We start from the raw sequence: 23,248 nt of genomic DNA, 5'->3' as shown, positions 1-23,248 counted from the left end.
CCACTTAAGTGATCTGAAAATGTGCTGAAAACCACTTGATTGAAGCAGGAATGTGTCATGGGTCACTTAAATAATCTAGAACAGTGCCCTAGGTCACTTAAGTGATCTTTAAATGTGCTACTGGTCACTTAAGTGATCTTTAAATGTGCTACTGGTCACTTAAGTGATCTTTAAATGTGCTACGGGTCACTGAAGTGATCTGAGAATGTGCCGCTTAGTTCATTCTTACAAAATTAGGTTTGAGATCACCGCCCACATCAGAACCATTTGTCATGGGTGGAGCAGGTAAGGTATAGTTCAGTGGTTCTCACACTTTTGTCACCCGTGACTCCCATGCCTCATTTATGCTTCATTCGTGGCTCTCCATAATGGTTTAGTGGATATTTTCACTTATAAAAGAACCACTTCAAAACATAGACACACAAATGAATACTCCACTCAGCGTGATGCACACTTTCAGAAAAACTAGTCTAGTTGATTCTGGGTAGGAACAAAGAACTTATTTAGGATTACTGGTATACCATCCATCTGTATCGGTTTTTCTTGCCAAGTCGTTTCTGTTGTGGTGTATTTCAGCACTGCAAGCAGAAATTTTAGGACACCAAAATAGCGATTTAGATCGATTAATCAATTATTATATTATAATCATATATTATATGATTATAATGTGTCTTTCACCTGTCTTTTCACCTCCAGCTGTCGAATTATTCATTAAAATACCCATGCTGTCAACTCTGCTCTGCCAGTCCAATTCATACATAATCATATGTTGATTTATAGTTTTTTTTATGATCACTAAAGCACCCCCCTGTGACCGTTGCATTATTTATATATATTTGTACTTTATGTATTATATGTGTTTGTGTAATCACATTCCCCCCCCCCTCCAACCCCCCTTCCTATTTTGATGTTTTTTTCATGATTTTTTGTTTTCAACCTCAAAAATAAGTAAATAGTGACTATTTTACACTGTATGATAATTGAAATGTTATTGAATTAACTTCATTGTAACAACCAGTATGGGACCTTGGTGTCTCCTTGGTGGTTTTCACTAACCTAATATATTGTTATCATTCATCTAACATATTAATAAAAATTGAAATTGAAATTGAAAAAAAAATAATTATAAGATTGCCAGAATTAACTACAGAATCGACTATTATTTTGCATGTTATACAGATTGAAAATTTGGTTTTTTCCCCCTCTAAAATAAAATTGCTGTTCCCAGTAACGGCCCCTCCCCAATAGCGGCCACATTTTTATGGTCCCGTTAGTGGCTGTTGTTGGGAGATTTTACTCCATCATCAATTTCGACAAAATACCGTTCAATTCACAATTTAAATAAAGTTCAAGAAGCACACAAAGCAATTAAAAAGCATTCAAATGTTTCAAAATTTAATATACGATGTGAAGCTAAATGTAATATGTACCCTGGTGTCGTTTTTAGATTTTCATTATTTTTTTTACAACACCCAATAAATTGGTGAATAACAATTGCAATGAATGGCTATAGAGAAGACACACACACACACACATAGACAGACAGACATTTAATTTAATTAACTAAATTTCTCAGAAATTCAAAAAAGGATATAGTTCTCATCATTCCTACTTATCAAACCAAATTCCATACAAGCCTGAAGAAATAGCGCTGCCCTCTCTGTCATCTTTGACATTAGTTGAATGGCTTTCCAGAACTGTCCCGTTGTCAACAATACCAATAATGCTTTGCTCTGCAACAAAAAAATAATAATGACGTGAGGGAATGTCTCACACAAAGATTTAACTAATACAGTGAGATCTGTACGAGATGGAAACCTGTCTTGAATGGAACAGAAAAATAGTCTTGTAGATAATTAATGCTCTTTCAATCATGGCTCTTCAATCTCTTCAAGACAGAAGCTGTCTAACGCAGAAACTGAAGATATATTTAGCCTATTTGTAGATTTAAAAAAACCTACAGAAATAATTTTTGGCCAAGTGCAAATTTCCGTCCTTTGGATGGGAGGAAGTTAAGTCCTCCTCTTGTTAGGGAACTCTTCCACTTCTTAGAAAAATGACGAATGCTTATTATATATCTGAATTACTTCTGGAAATGGATTAACTATTCAAAATTTACTAAAAGCCCATTTAAAATTTCATCTATGATGGAAATAGCAGCTTTTGTTAGAAAACACTCATGTTTTTTTGAAAATTTTTTGATAATTGCCATTTAAACTAGTTCTGGGGAGTAATAAATAATAGTAAGGAACACTGAATTATTTCAGTTCACATTATATGTTCACAATTTAGTGATACCAAGTTTTGGCATTTCATTCAGTGCGAGATGGCTACCAGCTGCAAGTAGTAACGTGTATTGAATTTTAACACAAAAATGAAGTTCATAGAGACAAAAAAAGAGCTAAACTTGTGTTACAGAGATGTAGAATCTTTCTTTCACAAGCATTATTGGCTGATGATCTCAATCACTAATTTTTAAAAGGTATGCAATTTCTGAATTGATTTTAAATATTAAAAATTTTCACTTTTGAAAAAAGTATTGCTTCTATTGCTATCCATAGGAGAACGTTTGATATTGACTATTAGCGCATTAAATATGAAATTTCAAATGTATAGTAATTTGAAACAACAAATATGAAAAAATGCAAAACAATAATATGCATGTCTTTGTTTAATACTCATTGGCTTATAATAATTAGAGATGTTTTCAAAATTTGAGTTTTTTAAAACGATCTAAATAAATCACAGCATATATTTTTATGTGCACCTTTATAAAATGGAAAACTGGAATGGAAAATAATTTGTCTCTTGAGGTTTCGTTTTATACAGGTTTCACTGTATATTTTGCAAAAATGATAAATAAAGCTCAAACAACAACGTGCAAGCTTTTAATTTTCAAATCAGCATAAAAACAGGAACCATATGATATACGATCTACATTGAATGCTCACGACAGCGCAATGCCATCACCACCTAATACACAATAACTATTTCACCTTTGTGCATGAAGGATGGAGTGCATGTGTGCATCATCGTCATACTATCAAGTAGATATATCGAGTAGATATTCTCAATGACATATAAATATTGGTTTTCATTTCAGCATCAGAGTAAGAATACAAATCAGTTCACCAAAAAAAAACAGGAGGAAAATTTATCTGCTCCCACTGAGTAAGAAAATAAAAATAAATACAGCACAACACCTTTTTTAAGACGACATTGTACGAGATGGTAAAAAGTCACATCTATAATTAGTGATTTAATGTGCACCTTTATGAAATAGAAACCTGTCTAAAACAGAAAACTATTTTAGTCCCTTGATGTTCTGTTTAATGCAGGTTCCACTGCACTACAAAAAAAAAGATGAGTCACAATGTAAAGCTATTCACACACATATAAATTTACCTTTTGATCTACAGCAGGGGAAGACAAATGATCAACCCATCTCTTCAATATCTCCTGACATTCATTCATCGGAAGGGTAGACTAATCAAAGATTTAAAATTTCAAAGGCAATCAATTAATTATGAAATTCCTAGTAATGCATTTCATCAAGCAAACTCCAACTGCATAAATTGTTTGTAATAATTTACCTTAGCTAACCAAACAGCTTCTTGCCATTTACCAGCACCCAAAAGGTACCGGCAGGCATCCATTCCTTTTTCGATAAGACACAAAAGCTGCACTCCTTCCATCACTCTTCCACTTGCAATCAGGTTTGTGGACACAAGTTTTATGATTGATTGAGATGTTCCTGATGACTGCACAGTAGCTGCCAAACAGGCTCTATGGAATTGAGAGCACATGTTATTACATGCATTGAAAATTAAACATAACTGATTCTTTAATCAGTCATCTGACTATGACGGAATAGCACCTCCTGCCGATTTTTGGCATGATTTAGAAAACAAATTATTAATTACTTCAGATAATAATCATTAAATTTGTTTTTGTTGATGATTTTGAAAAACACGCAATGAACATGATTGTGTGAACTCAGTTTCAATGTATTTATTAAAAAAATATAACCAAAAATATATATAATTAGCTTCAAATTTCCAAAAAAATGAAAAGGAGAAATTAATTGGCCAGATCACTGGTTAGTAGGCAAAACTAATTTTATCGAAATGTGAATGACTTTATGGAACAGTTGATTTATCATGACTGCCTATACAAAGTACCTGGTTCACGTTTTGATTCTCTAACAGGGTTGTTAATAAATGGAATAGCTTACCCCCAGAGGTCATGAATTCTAACACAATTGACACGTTTAAAAAGAAATACGATAACATGCACAGGTAAATTGAGAAGCTATCCATACTTAGAATAAGACAACCATAAATACATTTTATGGGCATTGTATAATATTTTATCATGTATATATAGTCTTCAGTTTTTACAATCACATTTTCAGTATTTTATGTACACACATGCATATTTTAAACATATATGGCATCCGCACATATTTGTTATGGGCATTTTTTTCTCAGTCACCTTGTTGGGCATCCTGCCCTTGTGGCCTTGTATTTGATTGTTATACAAACATAATTATATAAGATTCAAAATGCCAAGGTCACTAATATTTGATTGACCTGTGTACTGTATCTGTATAGATGTGGTGCAACCAGTATTATCCGAGAATATGATTTTGGAGTAATTTCACTCCTTAAAATTTTAAGGGGTATTTTTGTAAAATGAGGGGTATTTCTTTTTTTACCAGAGAGAGAAATTATAAGAACTATTAAAAATATTACTTAAAATTTGAAGGAGTATTTTTACTCCTCAACAAAATTCAGAGGAGTAAAATTTAATCTTGATGTATGAATCATGAATCTAGATGTGTATAGGTGAACACTGCGTGGAACCCACCAAGACTTTTTCTAATAAGGGATATGTGATTGGAAATGAAACATAAAATTGATAGAGGACACGACACCCATTTTGCTAACATAAAAGTGTCATTTCCCACACACGTTGTCAGTCGCTGCTTCAAAAAAAATTCAACTGAATTTACGTACTACTCTATTGACTGAATATATTACAGGAATCAACAAAATCTCAGGTAATAATAGGTAATTTGACCTATTGATAGGCATCAATAGGTAATATGTTGACTAGATAAATGTACCACTTTCATCTTAAACAAATATTGTCACACATGGGTGCTTGTGTGAACTTAGTAAGTTGAAGGTTTGGTAACCCTTAGTGCAAGGGCTCTTAACCTTTTTTAGCTGTGACTCAAAATAAACAAGATCAGCTTTTCGACCAATGGGACTGTTTGTTTTTTGTGAAATTAGAGGAACCCTTGACACAATAAGTGCATTTATAACAGGACTGTAAGTGGGTTTGAATGACCCATCTAGAATCAAGCTTGGGTACTGACCCATGGTTCAAGAATCCCTGGCTGTAAGTGTAACTCATCTTGGAAGCCCTGAGAATCAATTTTGGGTTATGACCCATAGCTCAAGAATGCCTAGCTGTAAGAGGATTTGTAAGACCCATATCGGATGCCCCTGCAAATAAAGTTTGATCGGGATCCACAGCTCAAAAGCCCCTGGCTGTTGATGAATTTGAACGACTCATCTCAGAAGCCCTGCGACCCAAGTGTGGGTCACGAGCTGTAAGTTAAGAACCCCTGCCTTAGCGTATACAAGATTTTAACATGTAAATTAGGCTGGGAGGAGGGGGAGCAAAAAATGCTCGAGTCCGACTTAGGAACTTTTCAAGATGGCCTTTAGATGAAGAAAGTACCTGCTAGGTTTACTAATGAAGAGCAGTTGAGATTCTTGGTTTTTACTTTATTTTAGACCTCACATTCTAGCAGAGAGATAAAAGGAAAAAATAAACAAGAAAGATGGTAGACATTATCTTCCAGCATCAACATAGGAAATTTTGTTATGTAAATTAATGATCAAACCTTAAGCAGTCTGTGTAGAAATTACTGTTTGAAGCTTCAGTTTCCAGAAGCAGAGTCACAGCTTTTTCCGTCTGACCAAGAAGTAACAAACGCTCTGCACACTGCTGTGTCTGGTTATGAGTTGTTCTTTTATGCATATGAAGAGCGACACGATCCAATTGCAATTGCTGCATGGTAAAGAAAACAAAATTTGAAGTTACCAATGATTCAGGTCTCCTAACTTCACAAAAATATCAATAAACCCATAAAAAATTTAAAACATGAAATACATGAGTGTTTCTAAAAATTGATAGTTTCCATTTCTGTTCTTTATTGACATATAAATAAACTTTGCCTTAAAAGCAGCATGATCATTTTCTGCACATTGAGTGATAATTAGACTGGGACCAGCATTTTACACCTGATCTCCAACTGTGATGCTCTAAAATGTCTTATTTCATTACAGGAGCTTTGACCTGATATGGAAGTTATAATTTTTGGGGTTTCTTTTAAAATAGCCTGAGGCTGTAAAATTACAGCAGCGAAATACCCCTGCCTAGGGATTATGACCTTTTCGATCCCGGTCGTTCAAGAGAAGTCTCTCTTCGAACTGAAACTATTTGCATTCAATGTAAAAATGAAACAAAATACATTCTAGGCAAAAAGTAAAAAGCAAGAGATAGAGAAGGAATTTCGAAAAATTCCAGCACTCTTTGAACTTTTGTGATTCTACTATATCAATTCATGGTAATTTGAAGTTACATTTTCAGTCAAAATAATTCTTAGCACTTTACTCTAAATTTCATGAGAATATCAGAAAAACTTTGAAAGTCATTCAGAATTGTTCAAACTTTTAAATAATGAAAACTGTGACACTACCTTAAATGTTTTATTGTCACATAATACATCAAATCCTGTATCTAGAGGCTGGTCAAAAAACAGCTGGGCATATCTTTTGCTCAAGTGCATTGATGACTCATCTTTTTTCTCGTCACCATCTTTTTTCTCCTCATCATCTTTTTTCTCCTCATCATCTTTTTTCTTGTCATCATCTTTTTTCTCCACATCATCTTTTTTCTCCTCATCATCTTTTTCCTCATTATCTTTTTGTAATGAATCATGTCCCACATTGTGCTGAAATTAATAAAAAATTAAATGCAAATATTTTTGCAAGTGCAGGGTTATCTCCAGTTGAAATTTGGGCCCGTTTTATGAACTTTTTACAAAATTCTAGATCTTAAAATGGATGCTTCACAAGATACAAATTATTGAAACGATAAATTTGGTATTTAAATTTTTTGTGATAATTTAACTAAATTGTTTTGCTTTCTACAAAATTACTTATTTCTCAACAAAATTACTGACCATTAGGAATATTTTCACAAAAAAAAGTCTGGACAGACTTTTCAACATCAAAATTTGGATGAATTCAGTAAAAATATAAATCAAGGATTTTCAGATATTTAATTATAAATGCTCCCCTGAGAGAACTTCTGAAATCTGCACATGCATCCTCGAGCTCCCTAAATCTTCCACACAAAAAAACCTATACTGAATTATAAATCAAAAATAAATTCGGATCAAATACACAAAAAATAATTAAATTTTGGTGGTCACCAGCAGGACAAAAAACTGTTAAGAGGAGTTTAACTGTAATTGCTGGAAAGTAACAGCCATCTAAAACATATTTATTTTGAAGGTTTTCCAATTTTTTTTCAACAATTTTTTGCCATAAATTCATACAATAATGAACAACAATTTTTTTTCTATAAGTTATTGTTCATACCATACAATATAAACATATTAGAAAAGGAAAACTTAAAGTTTTTCTATTCAGAAATAAGATTTGTTAAAAAGGAAAATGTTCAAATTCATAAATTACATCTTAAACAAAAAAAATGATTTATGCAAGAAACTTATTCAATAGGATTCACTGTAGATGATTATTATGATCAATGATAATACGATAATTTTATTAAAGTATCTCTCATAATAAAAATATCAAATATTGAAACCTTTGAAAAATAAAATACCTTCATAAGCTCTACTTTGGCAACTTTCATATAATACAGAGCAACTGTCCAGAAACGACAAGCTTCTTCATCACCAAATAATCTACAATAGAATTCAAGGATTTGGATTGGTTGGAAGAAAATTTGAATCAACATGTTGTGATCATAGTTACATTGAAAAGTTCAATCAAATTTAATGGAACAGTGGTGTCTCACAATATGACAGTCGTGCAATTCCAAACTTAAATGTCTCTTGATTGTGCAGGAAAAAGCCAGATGGGCCCAAATACAAGTACAAGACCACAAAAGGCAAAATGCCCAATGAAGTGGTTGAGGAAAAAGATGCCCATAATAAATATGGATGTCATAACATATGTCATCATAAGGAATGTCTCTCAACTCAGTATTAGTGTAACCACAGATTAGTGTAGAATTGCACAGTACAACTATATTATTAATTTACCTAATTTTTTTCTTACTAGTAGTAAAATTGTCTATGTACATTAGAAGCTGCTTATTAGAATCATGGATAATGTTATCATTCAGGTATTTTTATCACTTTCATAAAGTATTTAATAGATCTGTAGCGTGTGCTGCCAAGTCACAGATGTCTGGCAAGATTTTGTGCGTGCTTGGCAAGAAACCTCCAAGAGAGACACAATTCTGCTTGTTGTCATTGCAAAAGCAACATATGTGCACAACCATCTTTCAATTATGTTTTGCAAATAGATTTTATTTCAATAGAATCTTAGTATATTTTATTAAACATGAATAATCATCATTCCTTTAAGTCCATCACCCATCATCAGGACTGACCCATATCATAACATGGGGGAAAAAATTTGTTTATAGTTTTCAGAACTTTCGTTTTTTTTTCATAGTTTCCCAAACATTTTGTTCCATATCACCTCCTTCTTCAGAAATTTTTTTCTCTCGTCGACCCCCAACTCAAGCGAACCCATAGGATCCTATGTTATACTCTACCTTCTATTAACCCCCCCCCCCCAGGACCATTCCATCGCCGACCAGGAAGCAATACTGCCCACTTTGGGAAACACTGGTTTATATTATCAATTTTTTTGCCCAAAGTTTTCTTTTTGATATTATTAAGTTAAAAAATAAGTAACATCCTGGTTATCAGTTATGGTTATCAACTTATGAGACTATATAGGAGGTCAGAGGTTGCCCCCTCCCCTCGTAGACAAACATTTCCATACTCAATTCACAATGTTCTTACTGGGCTATAATATCCACTTTGATCCATGCATATATAACGCTCCTTTTGCAATGGCTATGCTATCCTATAAGGCATGTGTAAGTTTAAAAAAGTCCCTTTCTTCAATTCTTAGTCAGGTTTCTTTCAACTGACCTGCGAACATATTCACAGTTCCTAGGCCGAACAACTTTACAAAGGATCTGTGGAACATACAATACATTAAAAAGTACCATAATTCGTGATACACATTAGACATTTTCATTCTAACTGTTCACAATTTCTGAATAAAAAACAAGGATCTTAGCTCAAAGAAACGAAAAATCTTGTTTTAAAGCAACATGGGAAAAAAAACATGATTTAACGTTCTGAAACTAGTTATGTGGGAAAGAAAAACTGAGTGGTCCTGTTTCCATATTTACTGTTTCACAAACATATGGTCATCATACTTATAAATGGTTAATTAATCAATAGGTTGTTATTACCAGAAACTCCAAGCCCCAATATGATTACATATACGCAGGGCAATTCAAAATTAAAATGACAAATTGCCATTTTCAAGGGATTATAGAGAACTCATTTGAAATAAACATTTTTCATCATTTGAATCGCAGAAGTAGAGATTACTTTCCCAGGGCTTGAAATAGAGCGTTTCTCACACATTTTCGTGTTGCAAGCACAGTAATGGCACCAAACATGCTAAAATAAACATTCATAATGAGAGGGATGTTTAAAAAAATTGCTCAAGAGACAGTGATCGCCAACCTTATGCATGCCCACAATATTTAAAAATGAATCATGCATATGTTGGAAGATTTTGAATATATTGCTCACAGCTACAAAAGTAACTCTAATTCTAGTGTGGAAATCAATCCCTAGGAGTTTTAATAGGAATCTCACAGGTGTTTTTCAGATGTCCCCACAAAAAGTGCAAGAAACATATTTTCTTACATTTTTGAAAAAGTACCCTGTACTGCATTCGTTGTTCTAATTTGATCTTGTGTTCTGTGATGAAAAAATGTTTTTAAAGTGATCGATACAGCTTGGTGTGGTAGTATTTCATCATAGTCTGTATCGATTTCATGGTAGTATAACACATGAAAAAAGAATGAAATTAACTCCTTTTTAATATTCAACTACCATGCAAATTTAACATACTTCAAAAGAAATGGATAATTGATGGTATTGAAAATAGAGAAAGAGCTCTACCTGGCAATGTGCAGAGCCCGCTCTGCGGTACCAAATGGGCATTCAGCAACGAAGTTCCTGATATTATTGTCCAAAGATTCCAACTGCTTCTCAGCTAATAACATGGAATAGTTGTCTTGGTGATCGACATCTGCATTGAATTTCTGGCTTGAAATTAAATGATGCAAATAACTTTTGAAGTAAAAAGCAACTTCCGGTGCAAGTAAATGCGGGCTAAATGGTGTATCTGCATAAGATGAAAAATATTTCGTAAGGAACATGAATTATTTCCGATTTCATAGTCATGAAAAATCAACGTTGATATTCAAAGTCTTCAACCAGATCATTTTAAGTTTAAAATCCATTCACAAAATATTTAGCTCAAATAATCATTTGACATACTGCAGCATCTAATTAATCAGTGAGAATGTTTTTTTAATATTGCAGTAGAACCCACTTATAACAAAGTTGAAAAAAACAGTAAATTTGTTCGTTATATGCAAACTTCGTTATATCTGTACAGGCTTGGAAAATGATGCCTTTAAGAAAAAGGAAACATGATTTAAAATAACATACAAATTTTTCAATAATATAAGCATTTTAAAAATAAATAGATTATCATACCAAATTAAATTAATAATGTTATTAAAAAAAAGTTGAAAATTTAACTGAAATCTTACATAACCGAATAGATGAACGAAAATATTAATGGCTGCTAGTTTTTAATTTTTTTCATATGATAGTGGACGTTGAATATTTAGTTTTAAAATCATTTCTACCCAATAAACATGCTAAATATGAAGTCTCTTCTTTTAGCAAGGTCCCGGTCAGTGAGACATTTATCTTTTCTTTGCACTTTTTCGAACAATTTTAAAAGGGATGCCTCCATTTGAGCATGAGCTCCTTCTCTGAATCTCTTCTTAGTTTACAGACGAACAGATCACCATTGGATTCTTGTTTTCTATAAATTGGAATATTTCTTTGATTTGTCTTTGCTCCTGAAAATCGTGGATAATAAACTTCCAAGTATATATATATATAATTCCAAATTCCTTTGATACCTCACTTTTTCTTTGTATTTGGCTTTGTAAACTGTATAGTTTCAATTTTGAAAGAAAAAGAAGACACTTTGCACATGAACATTCCCAAATTTATTCGCCTGTGACAACACCATTACTACCAACATCTGAGTGTTTTGGAGGTTAAGGTCCTTGAAATCAATAACCTTTCATTTCTTTCTAATAAGATTTTCTTCAACTGAAATAAGATTCAATGGAAATTGGTAAAAAAAAACCATAAATGCCCTAATAGAATGTCTTCGACGAAAAAAAGAGCATTATCAGCTGTAGCTAAGCATTGTAGAAAGGTAATTTTTCAGATAAGATTGCATAGAAATTCTTGACAATTCCTGTGTGAAAACCGGGTGAAAATTTGTTACAGGCGTACTTTCCTGAAATATGTGTTCGTTATAAGAGCAATCAAAATAACATAGACAAGCAATACAAAATTCACAGGACATGGGAAAACTTTGTTATATGTGAAAATTTTTAATATCTGTGTTTGTTATGAGTTTGATTGCATTAAACTTTTTAAAGCAAATGAAAAAAATTGTGTTTCTTCACTTCAGAAAGACTGCATATACTTACCTAATACTTAGTTACTCTCACAATTTTTTTTTCAGCCACCTCATTGGGCATTTTGCCTTTGTGGCCAGTGAATTTGTACTTATATTAAAACTTTTCAATGAAAAGTTCTACTGATTATATTATTATTTCATTTAGAACCCCAAAATCAAATACATATAACTAAATTTTTTATTTAAATTAATAAATTTAAATTGAACAAAATAAGAGCAAGTTGAATGATATACCTGAGGGTTGATACTCATAAATGGGTGAAGTTGTTTGTTTCAAGTCAATGTCTAGTATTCTGATTGATCCATCTGCTGTGGCTATGCAGGGCTTATCAGAACCAACCCAGTCAACATCCTGTACTTTTGGCATATCTTTAGGGCATCGAACAGACTGTACACGTACAACCTGTTACATTGAAATTATTCAATAATATAAGATATACAAGATATACAGAAGACTGGATGTTGTGAAGATATTTATTATTTGAGATGTTAATTTTTTAAGGAAGGAAAAAACTCATTTCTGCCTCTACCGGGAGTCGAACCCGGGTCCCTCGATTGCCGGACGAGTGCTCTGACCACTAAGCTACAGAGGAGATAGAGATTTTCCTTCGCTAGAGCGTATATGTCTTTGTTTTTTTTTCCTTCCTTAAAAAATTAACATCTCAAATAATAAATATCTTCACAACATCTGGTCTTCTGCATATCTTGTATTAACAAGTGGAGAGCGACATTCATGTCATATTCAATAATAATGTACTCAACTTTGAAACAAGCATTAATACACTGCTGGCCACCCAAATTGCAACACCAAGAAAGACAAGAGATATCGCAACAATATTTATTTTGTAGATAACATGTTGACCAAGCATCAAATGATTAAATTTATAGACTTCTGTGAAGTGTGGTTCCTGCCAAAATCAGTAGCCAGAGTAGCCGCCATTGTTGGAGATCACCGCTGCCACACGCCTCGGCATTGATTCAAGTGAGACTTTGGATGTGTTCTTGGGGTACAGCAGACCAAGCAGCTTCCACGCGTTGCCAAAGTTGATCTGGTGTGGCAGCTGGGGATGTAATCTGGGTCAATCGTTGAGCAACCATGGACCACATGTTTTCTATCGGCGAAAGATCCGGAGAGCGAGCTGGCCAGGGAAGCAATTCAATCTGGCGATTGACGAACAACCTTTGGACAATGCGTGCCACGTGTGGTCCCGCATTATCCTGTTGAAATATGGCTGTCGGCAAGCCCTGAAGGCAGGGGCGTAGCCAGAAATTTCTTTCGGGGGGGGGGGGGAACCAAAGTGACAGAACAATAGATTTGGCCATCTTTTTCCCTTTTTTCGGTCATTTTCTCACATTTCGGGGGGGGGGGCAGACCCCCAAGTCCCCCCCCCCTGGCTACGCCCTTGCCTGAAGGTAAGGAAGGACAACTGGCTCCAACACCTCGGAGATGTAGCGCTGGCTTTTTAAAGTACCGGCAATGCGTACTAGAGGAGTGCGAGAGTGATATCCAATACCGCCCCATACCATAATACCCGGTGCAGGACCAGTGTGGCGGTGCATAACGCAGCTGTTCAGCATCCTCTCTCCACGGTGTCTCCAGACTCGAATCCGACCATCGTGGTGTTGCAGACAGAAGCGTGACTCGTCAGTAAAGACAATTTCATTCCATTGTGCCGTCCACATCCTTCTTTCATTGCACCATTGGCGGCGGAGACGTCTGTGGTTCTGCGTCAAGGGTAGACGAAGCAATGGACGTCTTGCGGACAGACCACTCTGCTGTAAACGGCGTCGAATGGTACGCGCAGACACTGGATGATGCGGTACAGACTGAATGTGCTGTGCTATGGTTCGTGATGTGGCTGAGCGATCCATCACTGCCATACGCACAATACGCCTGTCATCACGTGAAGTGGTGCACTGAGGTGGATGCGATCAAACACGTCGGTCCGTCGTACCCTCCTGCATCCAACGATCACATATCCGCATTACAATTGTTTGGTTTCGTCCAACACGACTACCGATTTCCCTGAAAGATAATCCACAATCTCAGTAGGCCACTATCCTTCCTCTGTCGAACTCGGATACTTGATCAAAAGATGATCGCTGTTTTCTAAGAGGCATAATTGATCGTTTTTTTGAAAAAACCACAAGAAAAACACAATTGCCGTACTTCAAATCGTCGAAATCTCCAAGCCTTAAATAGCGCTTTGAATTGGCGCCACAGGCGCGCGTGATGTGCGTCTGCACTGAAATTCTAATCATTTGCATATCTCACCTCCGCTAATGCATGTTGTAAATTTCATATTATTTGCATGCTTCCTTCAGGGTGTTGCATTTACGGTGGCCAGCAGTGTAGTTTATTATATGAATAAAATCTGGAGCTATGTTATTTTGTTTATACAGCTGACACAGTATCATTAACAAATAGGTAATCACAACATTTATATCTTTTGGTATTCTATTATGTTCCAAGTATTAACATATAATAAAAATATCTGTCAATTTAAAGTCATAAATTAATTGGAGTTATTTGTTAAATATCAGTTATTCTACAACATTTGAATGTGATTAAGTCTTTCGGAAATATTAAGATTTTCACACCATTTTAGTAAGTCTTCATTATTAACCTTTCAGAACGAGTGCTCAAAGAATGACTTGAGCAGACACGGTTCATTTCTGAGATACCAATTAATTTTTCATCTCATAAAAACACTAATAAAAAATCAAAATGAAAACAAAATGTTTTCAGCAGGCTGTTTTTCTAAATACTTGATAGTTTCATGCATTTTAACTTGAAACTTAATACACATTGAATGAATAGACTACTAAAACTAGGTAACTCAGTTTTGAACATTTTGAGGAAAACACATTTGAATATTTCATCATCCACTATTGAAACAAACAAAAATTACTCTGTTTAGATTTGTGTTACAGATTGCTTAGTTGTAGCAAAAACTGTCTCCCTGAATGTAAAATATACCTATGGTAGACAAATTTTTATTTTAAAAAATTATCAATTTAATTAATTATCATCTTTAATTAGAACGTTTTCAAAAGTAGACAGTTTATCTGACAAATAAAACTGGCTAAAACTATTGATCTTTATAAGAGAGTCATTCTTCTTAGCCCAGGAGAACTTGCTAGATTTGCTAGTGCATGAGAAAAACCGATCCTTATCATCACTTGAAGTGCACTGATTATCAAGACAAGAGAGGAAATTCCGACCTTTATTAGTTTTGAGTGGAAAGCAAAATATTTTACAGCATGAGAGAAAATCTCAAGCAACAAGTTCTCCCGAGTTAAATCCGACACATAGATGACTAAACATTTTTCTCTGAGTAAATTGAGTGTCTTTCATTATAGACTTTCAATAATGAAAAAATGAGTAATTTCCAGTACTGTATTAAATAAATTATTCTGTTTGATATCTAATAATAGAAGTATAAATTTTGATAATATATACGACAGATATTGACTGCTGAGATTAAGTTAACTTCTTAATTAAAGTTAAGATATATATAAAACTACATGTGAAATACATAAATCACCTCTTTCATATCCCAAAGGTCAACACCTTCACTTGTAAGTATAATGATTTTCATATTTCCTTTCCCAGGTCCAAATCTTACTTTCTTTATCACTCCTCTATGGGTAGGAGCACCTCTGTAAAATTACATAGTATGAAGTCCTCAGCTTGTAAAACTGACATATTGAATAGTTTAAACAGCATAAGTTATGAAATAACTCCAAATTTATGATCATAACTACAAGTGCAAGTAATGAAAATTTTATATCAAGTGAACAAGCTTCAATCCATTGGTGAATAACAAAAAACGAAAGTGACTCTTGGGATAGGTCAAAAGAAACAATTATTCCATTTTGAAGTTGAATACTTTACAGCTTAGTATATTTTCTAGATTGTGTGAATTTTGATTGACATTAATGATATACATTTTTATCAGGTTTTAAAGATTCACGCTGTGTGATATATTAAATACATATACAGTGAAAGCATGTAACAATACATACCTATATTGTTACATATCTATGTAGATCCTTATAGTATTGATCCCCTTGAGTATTGTTACATATCTATGTAACAATACTCAAGGGGACCAAGGAAATATATAGTTATTGTTATAGATAGAATACATTAATACTATGAAAGGTGCATCAGGACCATAGAGTAATACCATTATATGGGCACTTATCATTACAGAGGATATTGCTATATAGCAGCGGTTCTCAACTGTCATTGATTTGCGGAGCCTTTTTTACGTATATAATTTCTCTACTAAAAAGCACTCGTTTGTAGACTTCTCTCTCTGGTTTTTATTTATTTTTATCAAATACTGATTTATTTTATTTTCTTAAAGCAGTCGTGAAGTCTCTGGGAAGTGCACATGAGCACGGGCTCCGAGGAAAACTGGTTGAGAACCGTTGTTATACAGGACTTTAACTATATTATCAAAATCACATAAGTTACTGAAAAGTACAAACTTGGATATCCCAGATTTCAAATCCAGAACATTAAGATTTCCATCCACATCACCAAGAACAAGAATGTCACCTTTCCAGGCAATGCATGTGATACAACCCATAACAGCCTGTAAATAATGACCATAAAAATCAATTCATCTTCAAAGCACTGCTTGATTACTCATACAAATACATCAGAATTTTCCTTTTATCATTAATAGTTATACATACAACCTATTGGCATGATTAAACAGCATAATTACATAAAAGCTAATAAATAAGAATTAACCCTCTCTTACATGAAAATACAGTGAAACTTTCATAAAGCGATACAACCTTTAATGATAATCTCGCATATAACGATCTTTTGATTTATGTGGTCTAGGAAATTTCCTATAGCAATAATGTGTATTAAACTAAATTTGATTTATAATGATAATTTTATGTGGTCACTTGAAAATCGTTATGCAGAGAGATTTAATATAAGTGAAATTAAATTTTTACTTCATTGCAAAAATAAACAAAGCTTGATAAAAACATTCATACCAAGTAACATTTAGCAAGAAAGCTATTATAGTCAATTTTGCAGTTCTCTAAAAATCCTATTCATATGTTTACAAATGATTCTTGACTGTGGCTAATTTCCAAAACTAGAATGGTTTGATAAGAGGAGTGTAATAGAGAGTAAAATGACAAGTGGCCATCTTAAGAGGCTGTCTATAAGCTGCTTACACTTTTACCCCCAACGAAGTAGGATGACTTTTGAATGACCTAACAACCACCTGCGTTTACAGAAGAGCCATTGCTATTCATCCGTGACTCAGACGAGTATTGATGGATTGCACAGGGTTTATTTGAAAAAGTGTCGCTGTTTTAATGGGGAAGGGGTAAACAAATGATTTTTCATATGAAAAAGGCAATATATAAGAGAGTCTGTTAATATAAACTTCCTACTATTCAGGAAGGAGTAACAAAAAGTGATGGTACACAATATAAATGGAGTGAGGATATGATAGTATAAATAAGTTCTACTATGGTTTTGCTTAATATTTATGAAAATGTATTAAAAAAATTTACTATTCATCATAAAAATCACAAAATCACTTTTTACGATAGTGATATTTATTTTGGAACAATAATGACAAATATGAAGAAGGAAAACAATAAATTGAAAAAAAAAATAATTAAATTACATCTGGCGGGATTGTGCTACCATCTTTGATGACATTTCCTTCAACAGAAAAATGGTTGAGCTGCCCATTTGTATCTGTGAATACAAAATGTTCTTTTGTATATGACACAGACTTTGAAACCCTAAAAAGAAAAGAAAAAAAAGCTATAATACAATAAAATTTGAAATTTAATATTAAAAAAGGTCAAAGTCTTGAATAAACAGTCCACTCAGTATCAAACAAATTTATATTTCAATGCTTGATTAAAAAAAATTCTGATAAACCAAATGAATTTTTGCAACAGTATACACCTAGATGAGTTCATTCATCCTACCCCTAATGTAAACAGACATCACCTATCATGTAACTTTAAGATACAGTGATACCTTGGCTAACCAACAGCTTCAGCTTACAAATTTTTCAGCTAACGAAGCAAAAACTTTTTTAAATGTTTTTCTGCCTCAGCTGTCGACTATTTTAGTTGATAGGGACGCACGCGCTAACATACAGCAGTGTAGTGAGATAAAGTTTCGCGGCAATAAAAAAAAAATAAATGAATTGAATAAGTATATCTCATTTGAGCCAGATGATTCATCTCTATCACAGAATCGCTTTCCAGATGCACCTCTTTCTCTTTCAGAAAGACAGCAATTTCATGTAAAATGAATGATTAAGCGAAGAGAAAATGCGTTAATTTTTTTTTAAAAAAGCCTTAGACTTTAAGGGTTTCAGTGCATATAGTAAGACTCTTAATACCAGGGCTTGAAAATTGAAAAAAAAAAAAATATATATATATATATATATATATTTAGGCACCAATCCAATTTCTTAGGAGACAAGCATGGTATTTTGCTCAAGAGAAACGGTCCTAAATAATGTTTTCTTTTATTTTTTCCTCATGCTTTAAACACAGCATAACGAAATCAGAAAATGTTGTGTCACCCTTAGAAATTTATTCTAATTCAGCAACCACATTTAGAAAATTTCCGGTGCCAATACAGATTTTCTAGTTGCCATGGCGACCTGGCACCTAGGATCAAAGTCCAGCCATGCATAATACTGTACCAAATTGAACAGTCTGGACATTCTAACAACTTATTTTTTCTATCTGCATGTGTATGAGAAAGAAATGAGCTCACTATATGACATAGCACACCACCTCCCAAACTTTTTTCACTATAGCTCCCGAACCTGACTGCATGGCGTCAGTGCCACCTTAATGCATGGGCCCACCCAGGCACGGCCTGGGGGCCTCAAGAGAAGAAGAGCCTTGGAAAAACGAGAAGTAGTTGAATTTTTCGAGAATTGGCCAGGTAGGGCCTCAGAAATATCATTTGCCCCAAGGGTCCACGATGCTCTTAAGACAGCCCTGCATGGTATGCATAGTGTAAAATGAAATGTTTTTTTCACCTTGTTTTAAAATTCCCCTTCATCCATTTGTGAATTTGTTTATCTCAGCCTTCTGTCAGTATTTTAATAGTGCTTCTTAGTATTTTATGAAAGTTACTTTGAAATTTTGGGCAGTTCATAGAACAAATAAATAATTTTACATACAAATTTGATTTAATTAATTGATTTTCATTTCAAACCTATGAAAAATCTCATTTCAGCCAACAAATGTGATTCCGGAACAAATTATTTTCATATGCCGAGGTATCACTATATATAGCCGTATTTTATTTTGACAGACTAAAGACTCTTCCCCAAGTATAAAAAGCATATTTGTCAAACTGTATAACTCAATTGTTTGATAAGGACAAGAAAAAACAATTTTCACATAAAAGTGACTGTACATGAAAGTAAAGCAGAAACTCAGTGACCATATAACAGAGTTCAGCAGAAACTTAGTGGCCATATAACACAATGCTTAGAGCATTCATTATCCTCAACATTTTTCTTCAGCAAAGACCATCAAAAACTGCCAGTTTAAATGGAGCTATGATATAGGGTGCCAGCATTTACATTTTTGTAACTCATCATCAGCTGGAAACAAAATGTGGGAGATAAAATGCAAGGGAATTTTATGTAAATTGAGAAAAGGTTGATGACTGATATTATTTTTCCGTCCTTATTGCAAGTCAGTAAAAGGTTATCAATAATTACAAAAAATATTGGAAAAAAGCACACAAAATAATTTGTTCAACAGGTGGGTGGCTTTGAATCAGCAGCGGCAAACGAAAATTAATTTTTGAAAATATATAAACCGAATTTACTGCGCTTACTTTTCATTGTCTGAGCATTCGGCATTAATGATATTTTCTTTTAGTTTATCCAGACTAAAATCTAATGTTGATTGTTGCTTTTTGTGAACGGGAGACCATTCCTGAAAATATATCTATATAAGTAAAAAGATAAATGAAAAACCTGCAGCTTATGCTTTCATAGTATCAAAGTAAGTAAGTAATATCAAAAGTTGTAGCATGAAAAAATATAGGAAGAGAAAGGCTATTTTCCAATCATTTTCATCTATGAACAGAGATTTAAAAAGCATCTATTTTTCTATCATCACCTACACATCATGTTTCTTGCACATTAAAATATATATACATATATGATATGAATTATATACCCACCTTTTTTAATCTTTCTTCTTCAATAAAAAAAACTTTGCTTTACATACATGTATATACACCATGTTTCTAAAAGTCTGTTTTTTTTAGAGTTTAGGCATTTCCTTGAATTTCTAGAAAAATACTGGGCAAATCATTATGAAATTTCAGTCCTTTATACCCTATATTGGCACTCGCCATTTTTAGTGAAAATTTAGTCACAAGTGCATTTAGTAGACAACAAAAAAATTAAATGAGAAAAAAAATGTTTTTGATCAATCCTGTATTAGAAGAAGCTGCAAATGATTTGCAACTTTGAAATAATATTGTACAAACTTTGTGCAATACTTCTGTGCATTTTTGTGAGAATAGCATGCATATTCACGAAAATATAAATGTTTTCTATAAAAATTACAATTTTCATTGCATTATTTTTGCTTATAACATGCAGAGTTTTCAAGCAATTTTTACAAAATTTACAGAAAACATGATGCCATAGAGGAGAAATAACGTGTGAAAATTTAGAATGTGACAAATCATTAATCAATGAGATACAAGTGGTTTTAGTAAATGATTATTAATTGCACATGCTCAAGAAATATAAATTTCATTTTCATAATTTGATTGCCAAATAGATAGTGCAACTCAAATAAAAATTTCTGCTGAATGTCGTGAAAATTCAGAAAAATATATACAGGATATTGTGAGCTGCAATTTTGAAACTTGATAAAAGTTTGTCCATTTGATCATTTTTGTCACACCATGGTCATTTTATGCACACGAGGGCTAATTAGACTGGGACCTACAATTTTTATTGCTGATTCCAAATGGCAGGCTTTTTTTTTAATACTCATTGAGAGGTTGGTGCGCTAACCCCTCTGTGGGGACTCCCTGCGGTAGCAATTTTTTCTGCGGTCATGTCGCTGTTTCTGTTGTACCCCTGTGTCAGGAAAGTTTTCTGACAAGGACGAACCGGGTATCGAACTCATGACACCTCTAAACATCCTATGGTACTTTAGGTGAGTATCTTATCAACCTGGCTACCGTGCCCCAACTTGATAAAAGTAACTGAATAATAAAGAATTTTCCACAAATTGGTATACAATTATTTTCTGTTATTTGATTATTTCGAGAATAAGCCTACAGCATTATGTGAATGAGTGAAGATGCGTATCTGATGCTATGTAAAAGAAGTGTTTTAGCATAACATGCGCATATGATGTAGACATAAGCAAACTGAAGTCAATAATGAAATAACAGAAAATAATCATATACCAATTTGTGGGAAATCCCTTAATATTCAGTTAATTTCAGAAAGTTTCGAAATCACCGCTCACAATATTGCATATATGTTTCTGAATATTCACGACATTCAGCTGGACTTTTCATATAAGTTGCACTATATACACTCATGTCCATAAATTAATGATAATTCAGAATCACACAGAAATCAAAATCTAAAGTAAAAATTTCACCTGTAGAATTATCAAACACATCTGCAAGAATGATATGCAAATTTCAGGAAGCCACCAGATGATGTCGATAGTACGTCACAATGATGAGAGTGTACGAAGGGGTTATATAAGGAATGGTGGCAAAGAAGTAAAATTGTTCACAAGAGTTCTGTACGGCGCTAAGTGCCATAAGCGAATAGTTATGACACAGAGGACGCATGTGGATGATTTTTTACGTGGTAGAATTATCGGCCGCCTGGAATGTGGGCGTACTCAGATGGAAGTATCCGAGGAACTTGGAATTGCCCAAAGTGTCATCTCTAGGCTTTGGCAACGATTCCAAGATAATGGAAATGTCAGTAGACGTTACAGTACAGGTCGCCCCCGAGTTACAACGCCGAATGAAGACCGGTATTTGGCAGTAACTGCCAAAAGAAGCAGACGGAGCACAGCATCCGACCTGTCTCGTCAGCTATCTGCAGACACGGGTACCACAGTTTCAAGGCAAACCGTGTACAGACGTTTGGGAGATATTGGTCTATATGCTCGTAGGCCTGTCTGATGTGTTCCGCTCACGGCAACTCACTGTCAGCAGTGATTATCCTGGAGTAGAGAACATGCAATGTGGACATCGTCACAGTGTGCTTGTGTGATGTTTTCTGACGAGCCCAGGTTTAGCTTGCAGGCTGATTCACGTCAGACTTTCATATGGAGAACGCCAGGTACCCGTTACCACCAAGACAACATCATTGAACGACACTGTTAAGGTGGTGCAGCATTGCTCGTTTGGGGTGGAATTATACTGGGTTCCAGAACAGATCTGCATGTCCCAACCGGAACCATGAAAGCCCAAATTCATCGGGACATCATTCTGGAGCAACATGTATGTTTGTTTAAGGGTGCCATGGGCGAAAAATTTGTGTTTATGGATGACAACGCCTGTCCTCACCGAGCAAACATAGTAAACGAATGCCTTGAATCTGAGGATATAACCCGTATGGAATGGCCAGCATTCTCACATGACTTGAATCCGATACAGCATGTGTGAGACATGCTTGGCCGACGAGTTGCAGCCCGTCAACCACCTCCTACATGTGTACCGGAACTTCGGAGAGCACTGCTTGCTGAGTGGAGTGATCTTCCCCAAGATCAAATCGATAATTTGATGCTCAGCATGCCTAGGCGTTGTACGGACTGTATTTCATCGCATGGGAGACATACAATGTATTAACCATCATACCAACCATGTAATAGTAAGTTTTTGTAAAGGAGATATTTTTTACAATTGCTCCAGGGAGCAAAAATCGTAGTTTTTATGAATGGTATCATACATACACCATCGTTTTTGTTCTTTATCTTTTGTTTAATAAATGGGCTTTATAAATAAGTAACGTTTGTTTTGTTCCTGAACCTTTATTTGCCGGAGCTGGCATTATCCTTAATTTATGGACATGAGTGTATTTAGCAATCATATTATGAAAAAATAATTATATTTCTTGAGCATGCACAATTAATAATCATTTACTAAAAATACTCATATCTAATTGAATAATACAAGATATACAGAAGACACTGGATGTTGTGAAGATATTTATTATTTTAGATGTTAATTTTTTTTTTTTTTTTTTTTTTTTTTAAGGAAGGAAAAA

General features: G+C 34.0%; 1 protein-coding gene across 3 annotated transcripts in view; it reads right to left on the bottom strand.

Annotated features, from left to right (window-relative positions):
- LOC149068571 (WD repeat-containing protein 11-like) overlaps positions 1-23,248 on the bottom strand; it is a 52,081-nt gene that overhangs the window by 1,891 nt on the left and 26,942 nt on the right. For all 3 annotated transcript variants that reach the window (XM_089250382.1, XM_089250383.1, XM_089250384.1), the window contains exons 15-26: positions 19,819-19,919; positions 17,618-17,738; positions 16,446-16,552; positions 15,494-15,608; positions 12,180-12,348; positions 10,331-10,556; positions 7,930-8,011; positions 6,776-7,030; positions 5,918-6,084; positions 3,594-3,786; positions 3,406-3,486; positions 1,595-1,733 (exon numbers count right to left, since the gene is read on the bottom strand). In XM_089250382.1, the coding sequence (XP_089106508.1) occupies positions 1,595-1,733; positions 3,406-3,486; positions 3,594-3,786; positions 5,918-6,084; positions 6,776-7,030; positions 7,930-8,011; positions 10,331-10,556; positions 12,180-12,348; positions 15,494-15,608; positions 16,446-16,552; positions 17,618-17,738; positions 19,819-19,919 (1,756 nt within the window). The remainder of the gene's footprint in view (positions 1-1,594; positions 1,734-3,405; positions 3,487-3,593; positions 3,787-5,917; positions 6,085-6,775; positions 7,031-7,929; positions 8,012-10,330; positions 10,557-12,179; positions 12,349-15,493; positions 15,609-16,445; positions 16,553-17,617; positions 17,739-19,818; positions 19,920-23,248) is intronic.

Source organism: Pholcus phalangioides, unplaced genomic scaffold, assembly GCF_987345545.1.
Source record: "Pholcus phalangioides strain wild (caught in Gottingen) unplaced genomic scaffold, Ppha-v1.0 ptg000024l_1, whole genome shotgun sequence".
NCBI lineage: Eukaryota > Metazoa > Arthropoda > Arachnida > Araneae > Pholcidae > Pholcus > Pholcus phalangioides.
The sequence above is the reverse complement of the archived record's forward strand: the minus strand, read 5'-3'. Positions and strand labels throughout refer to the sequence as shown.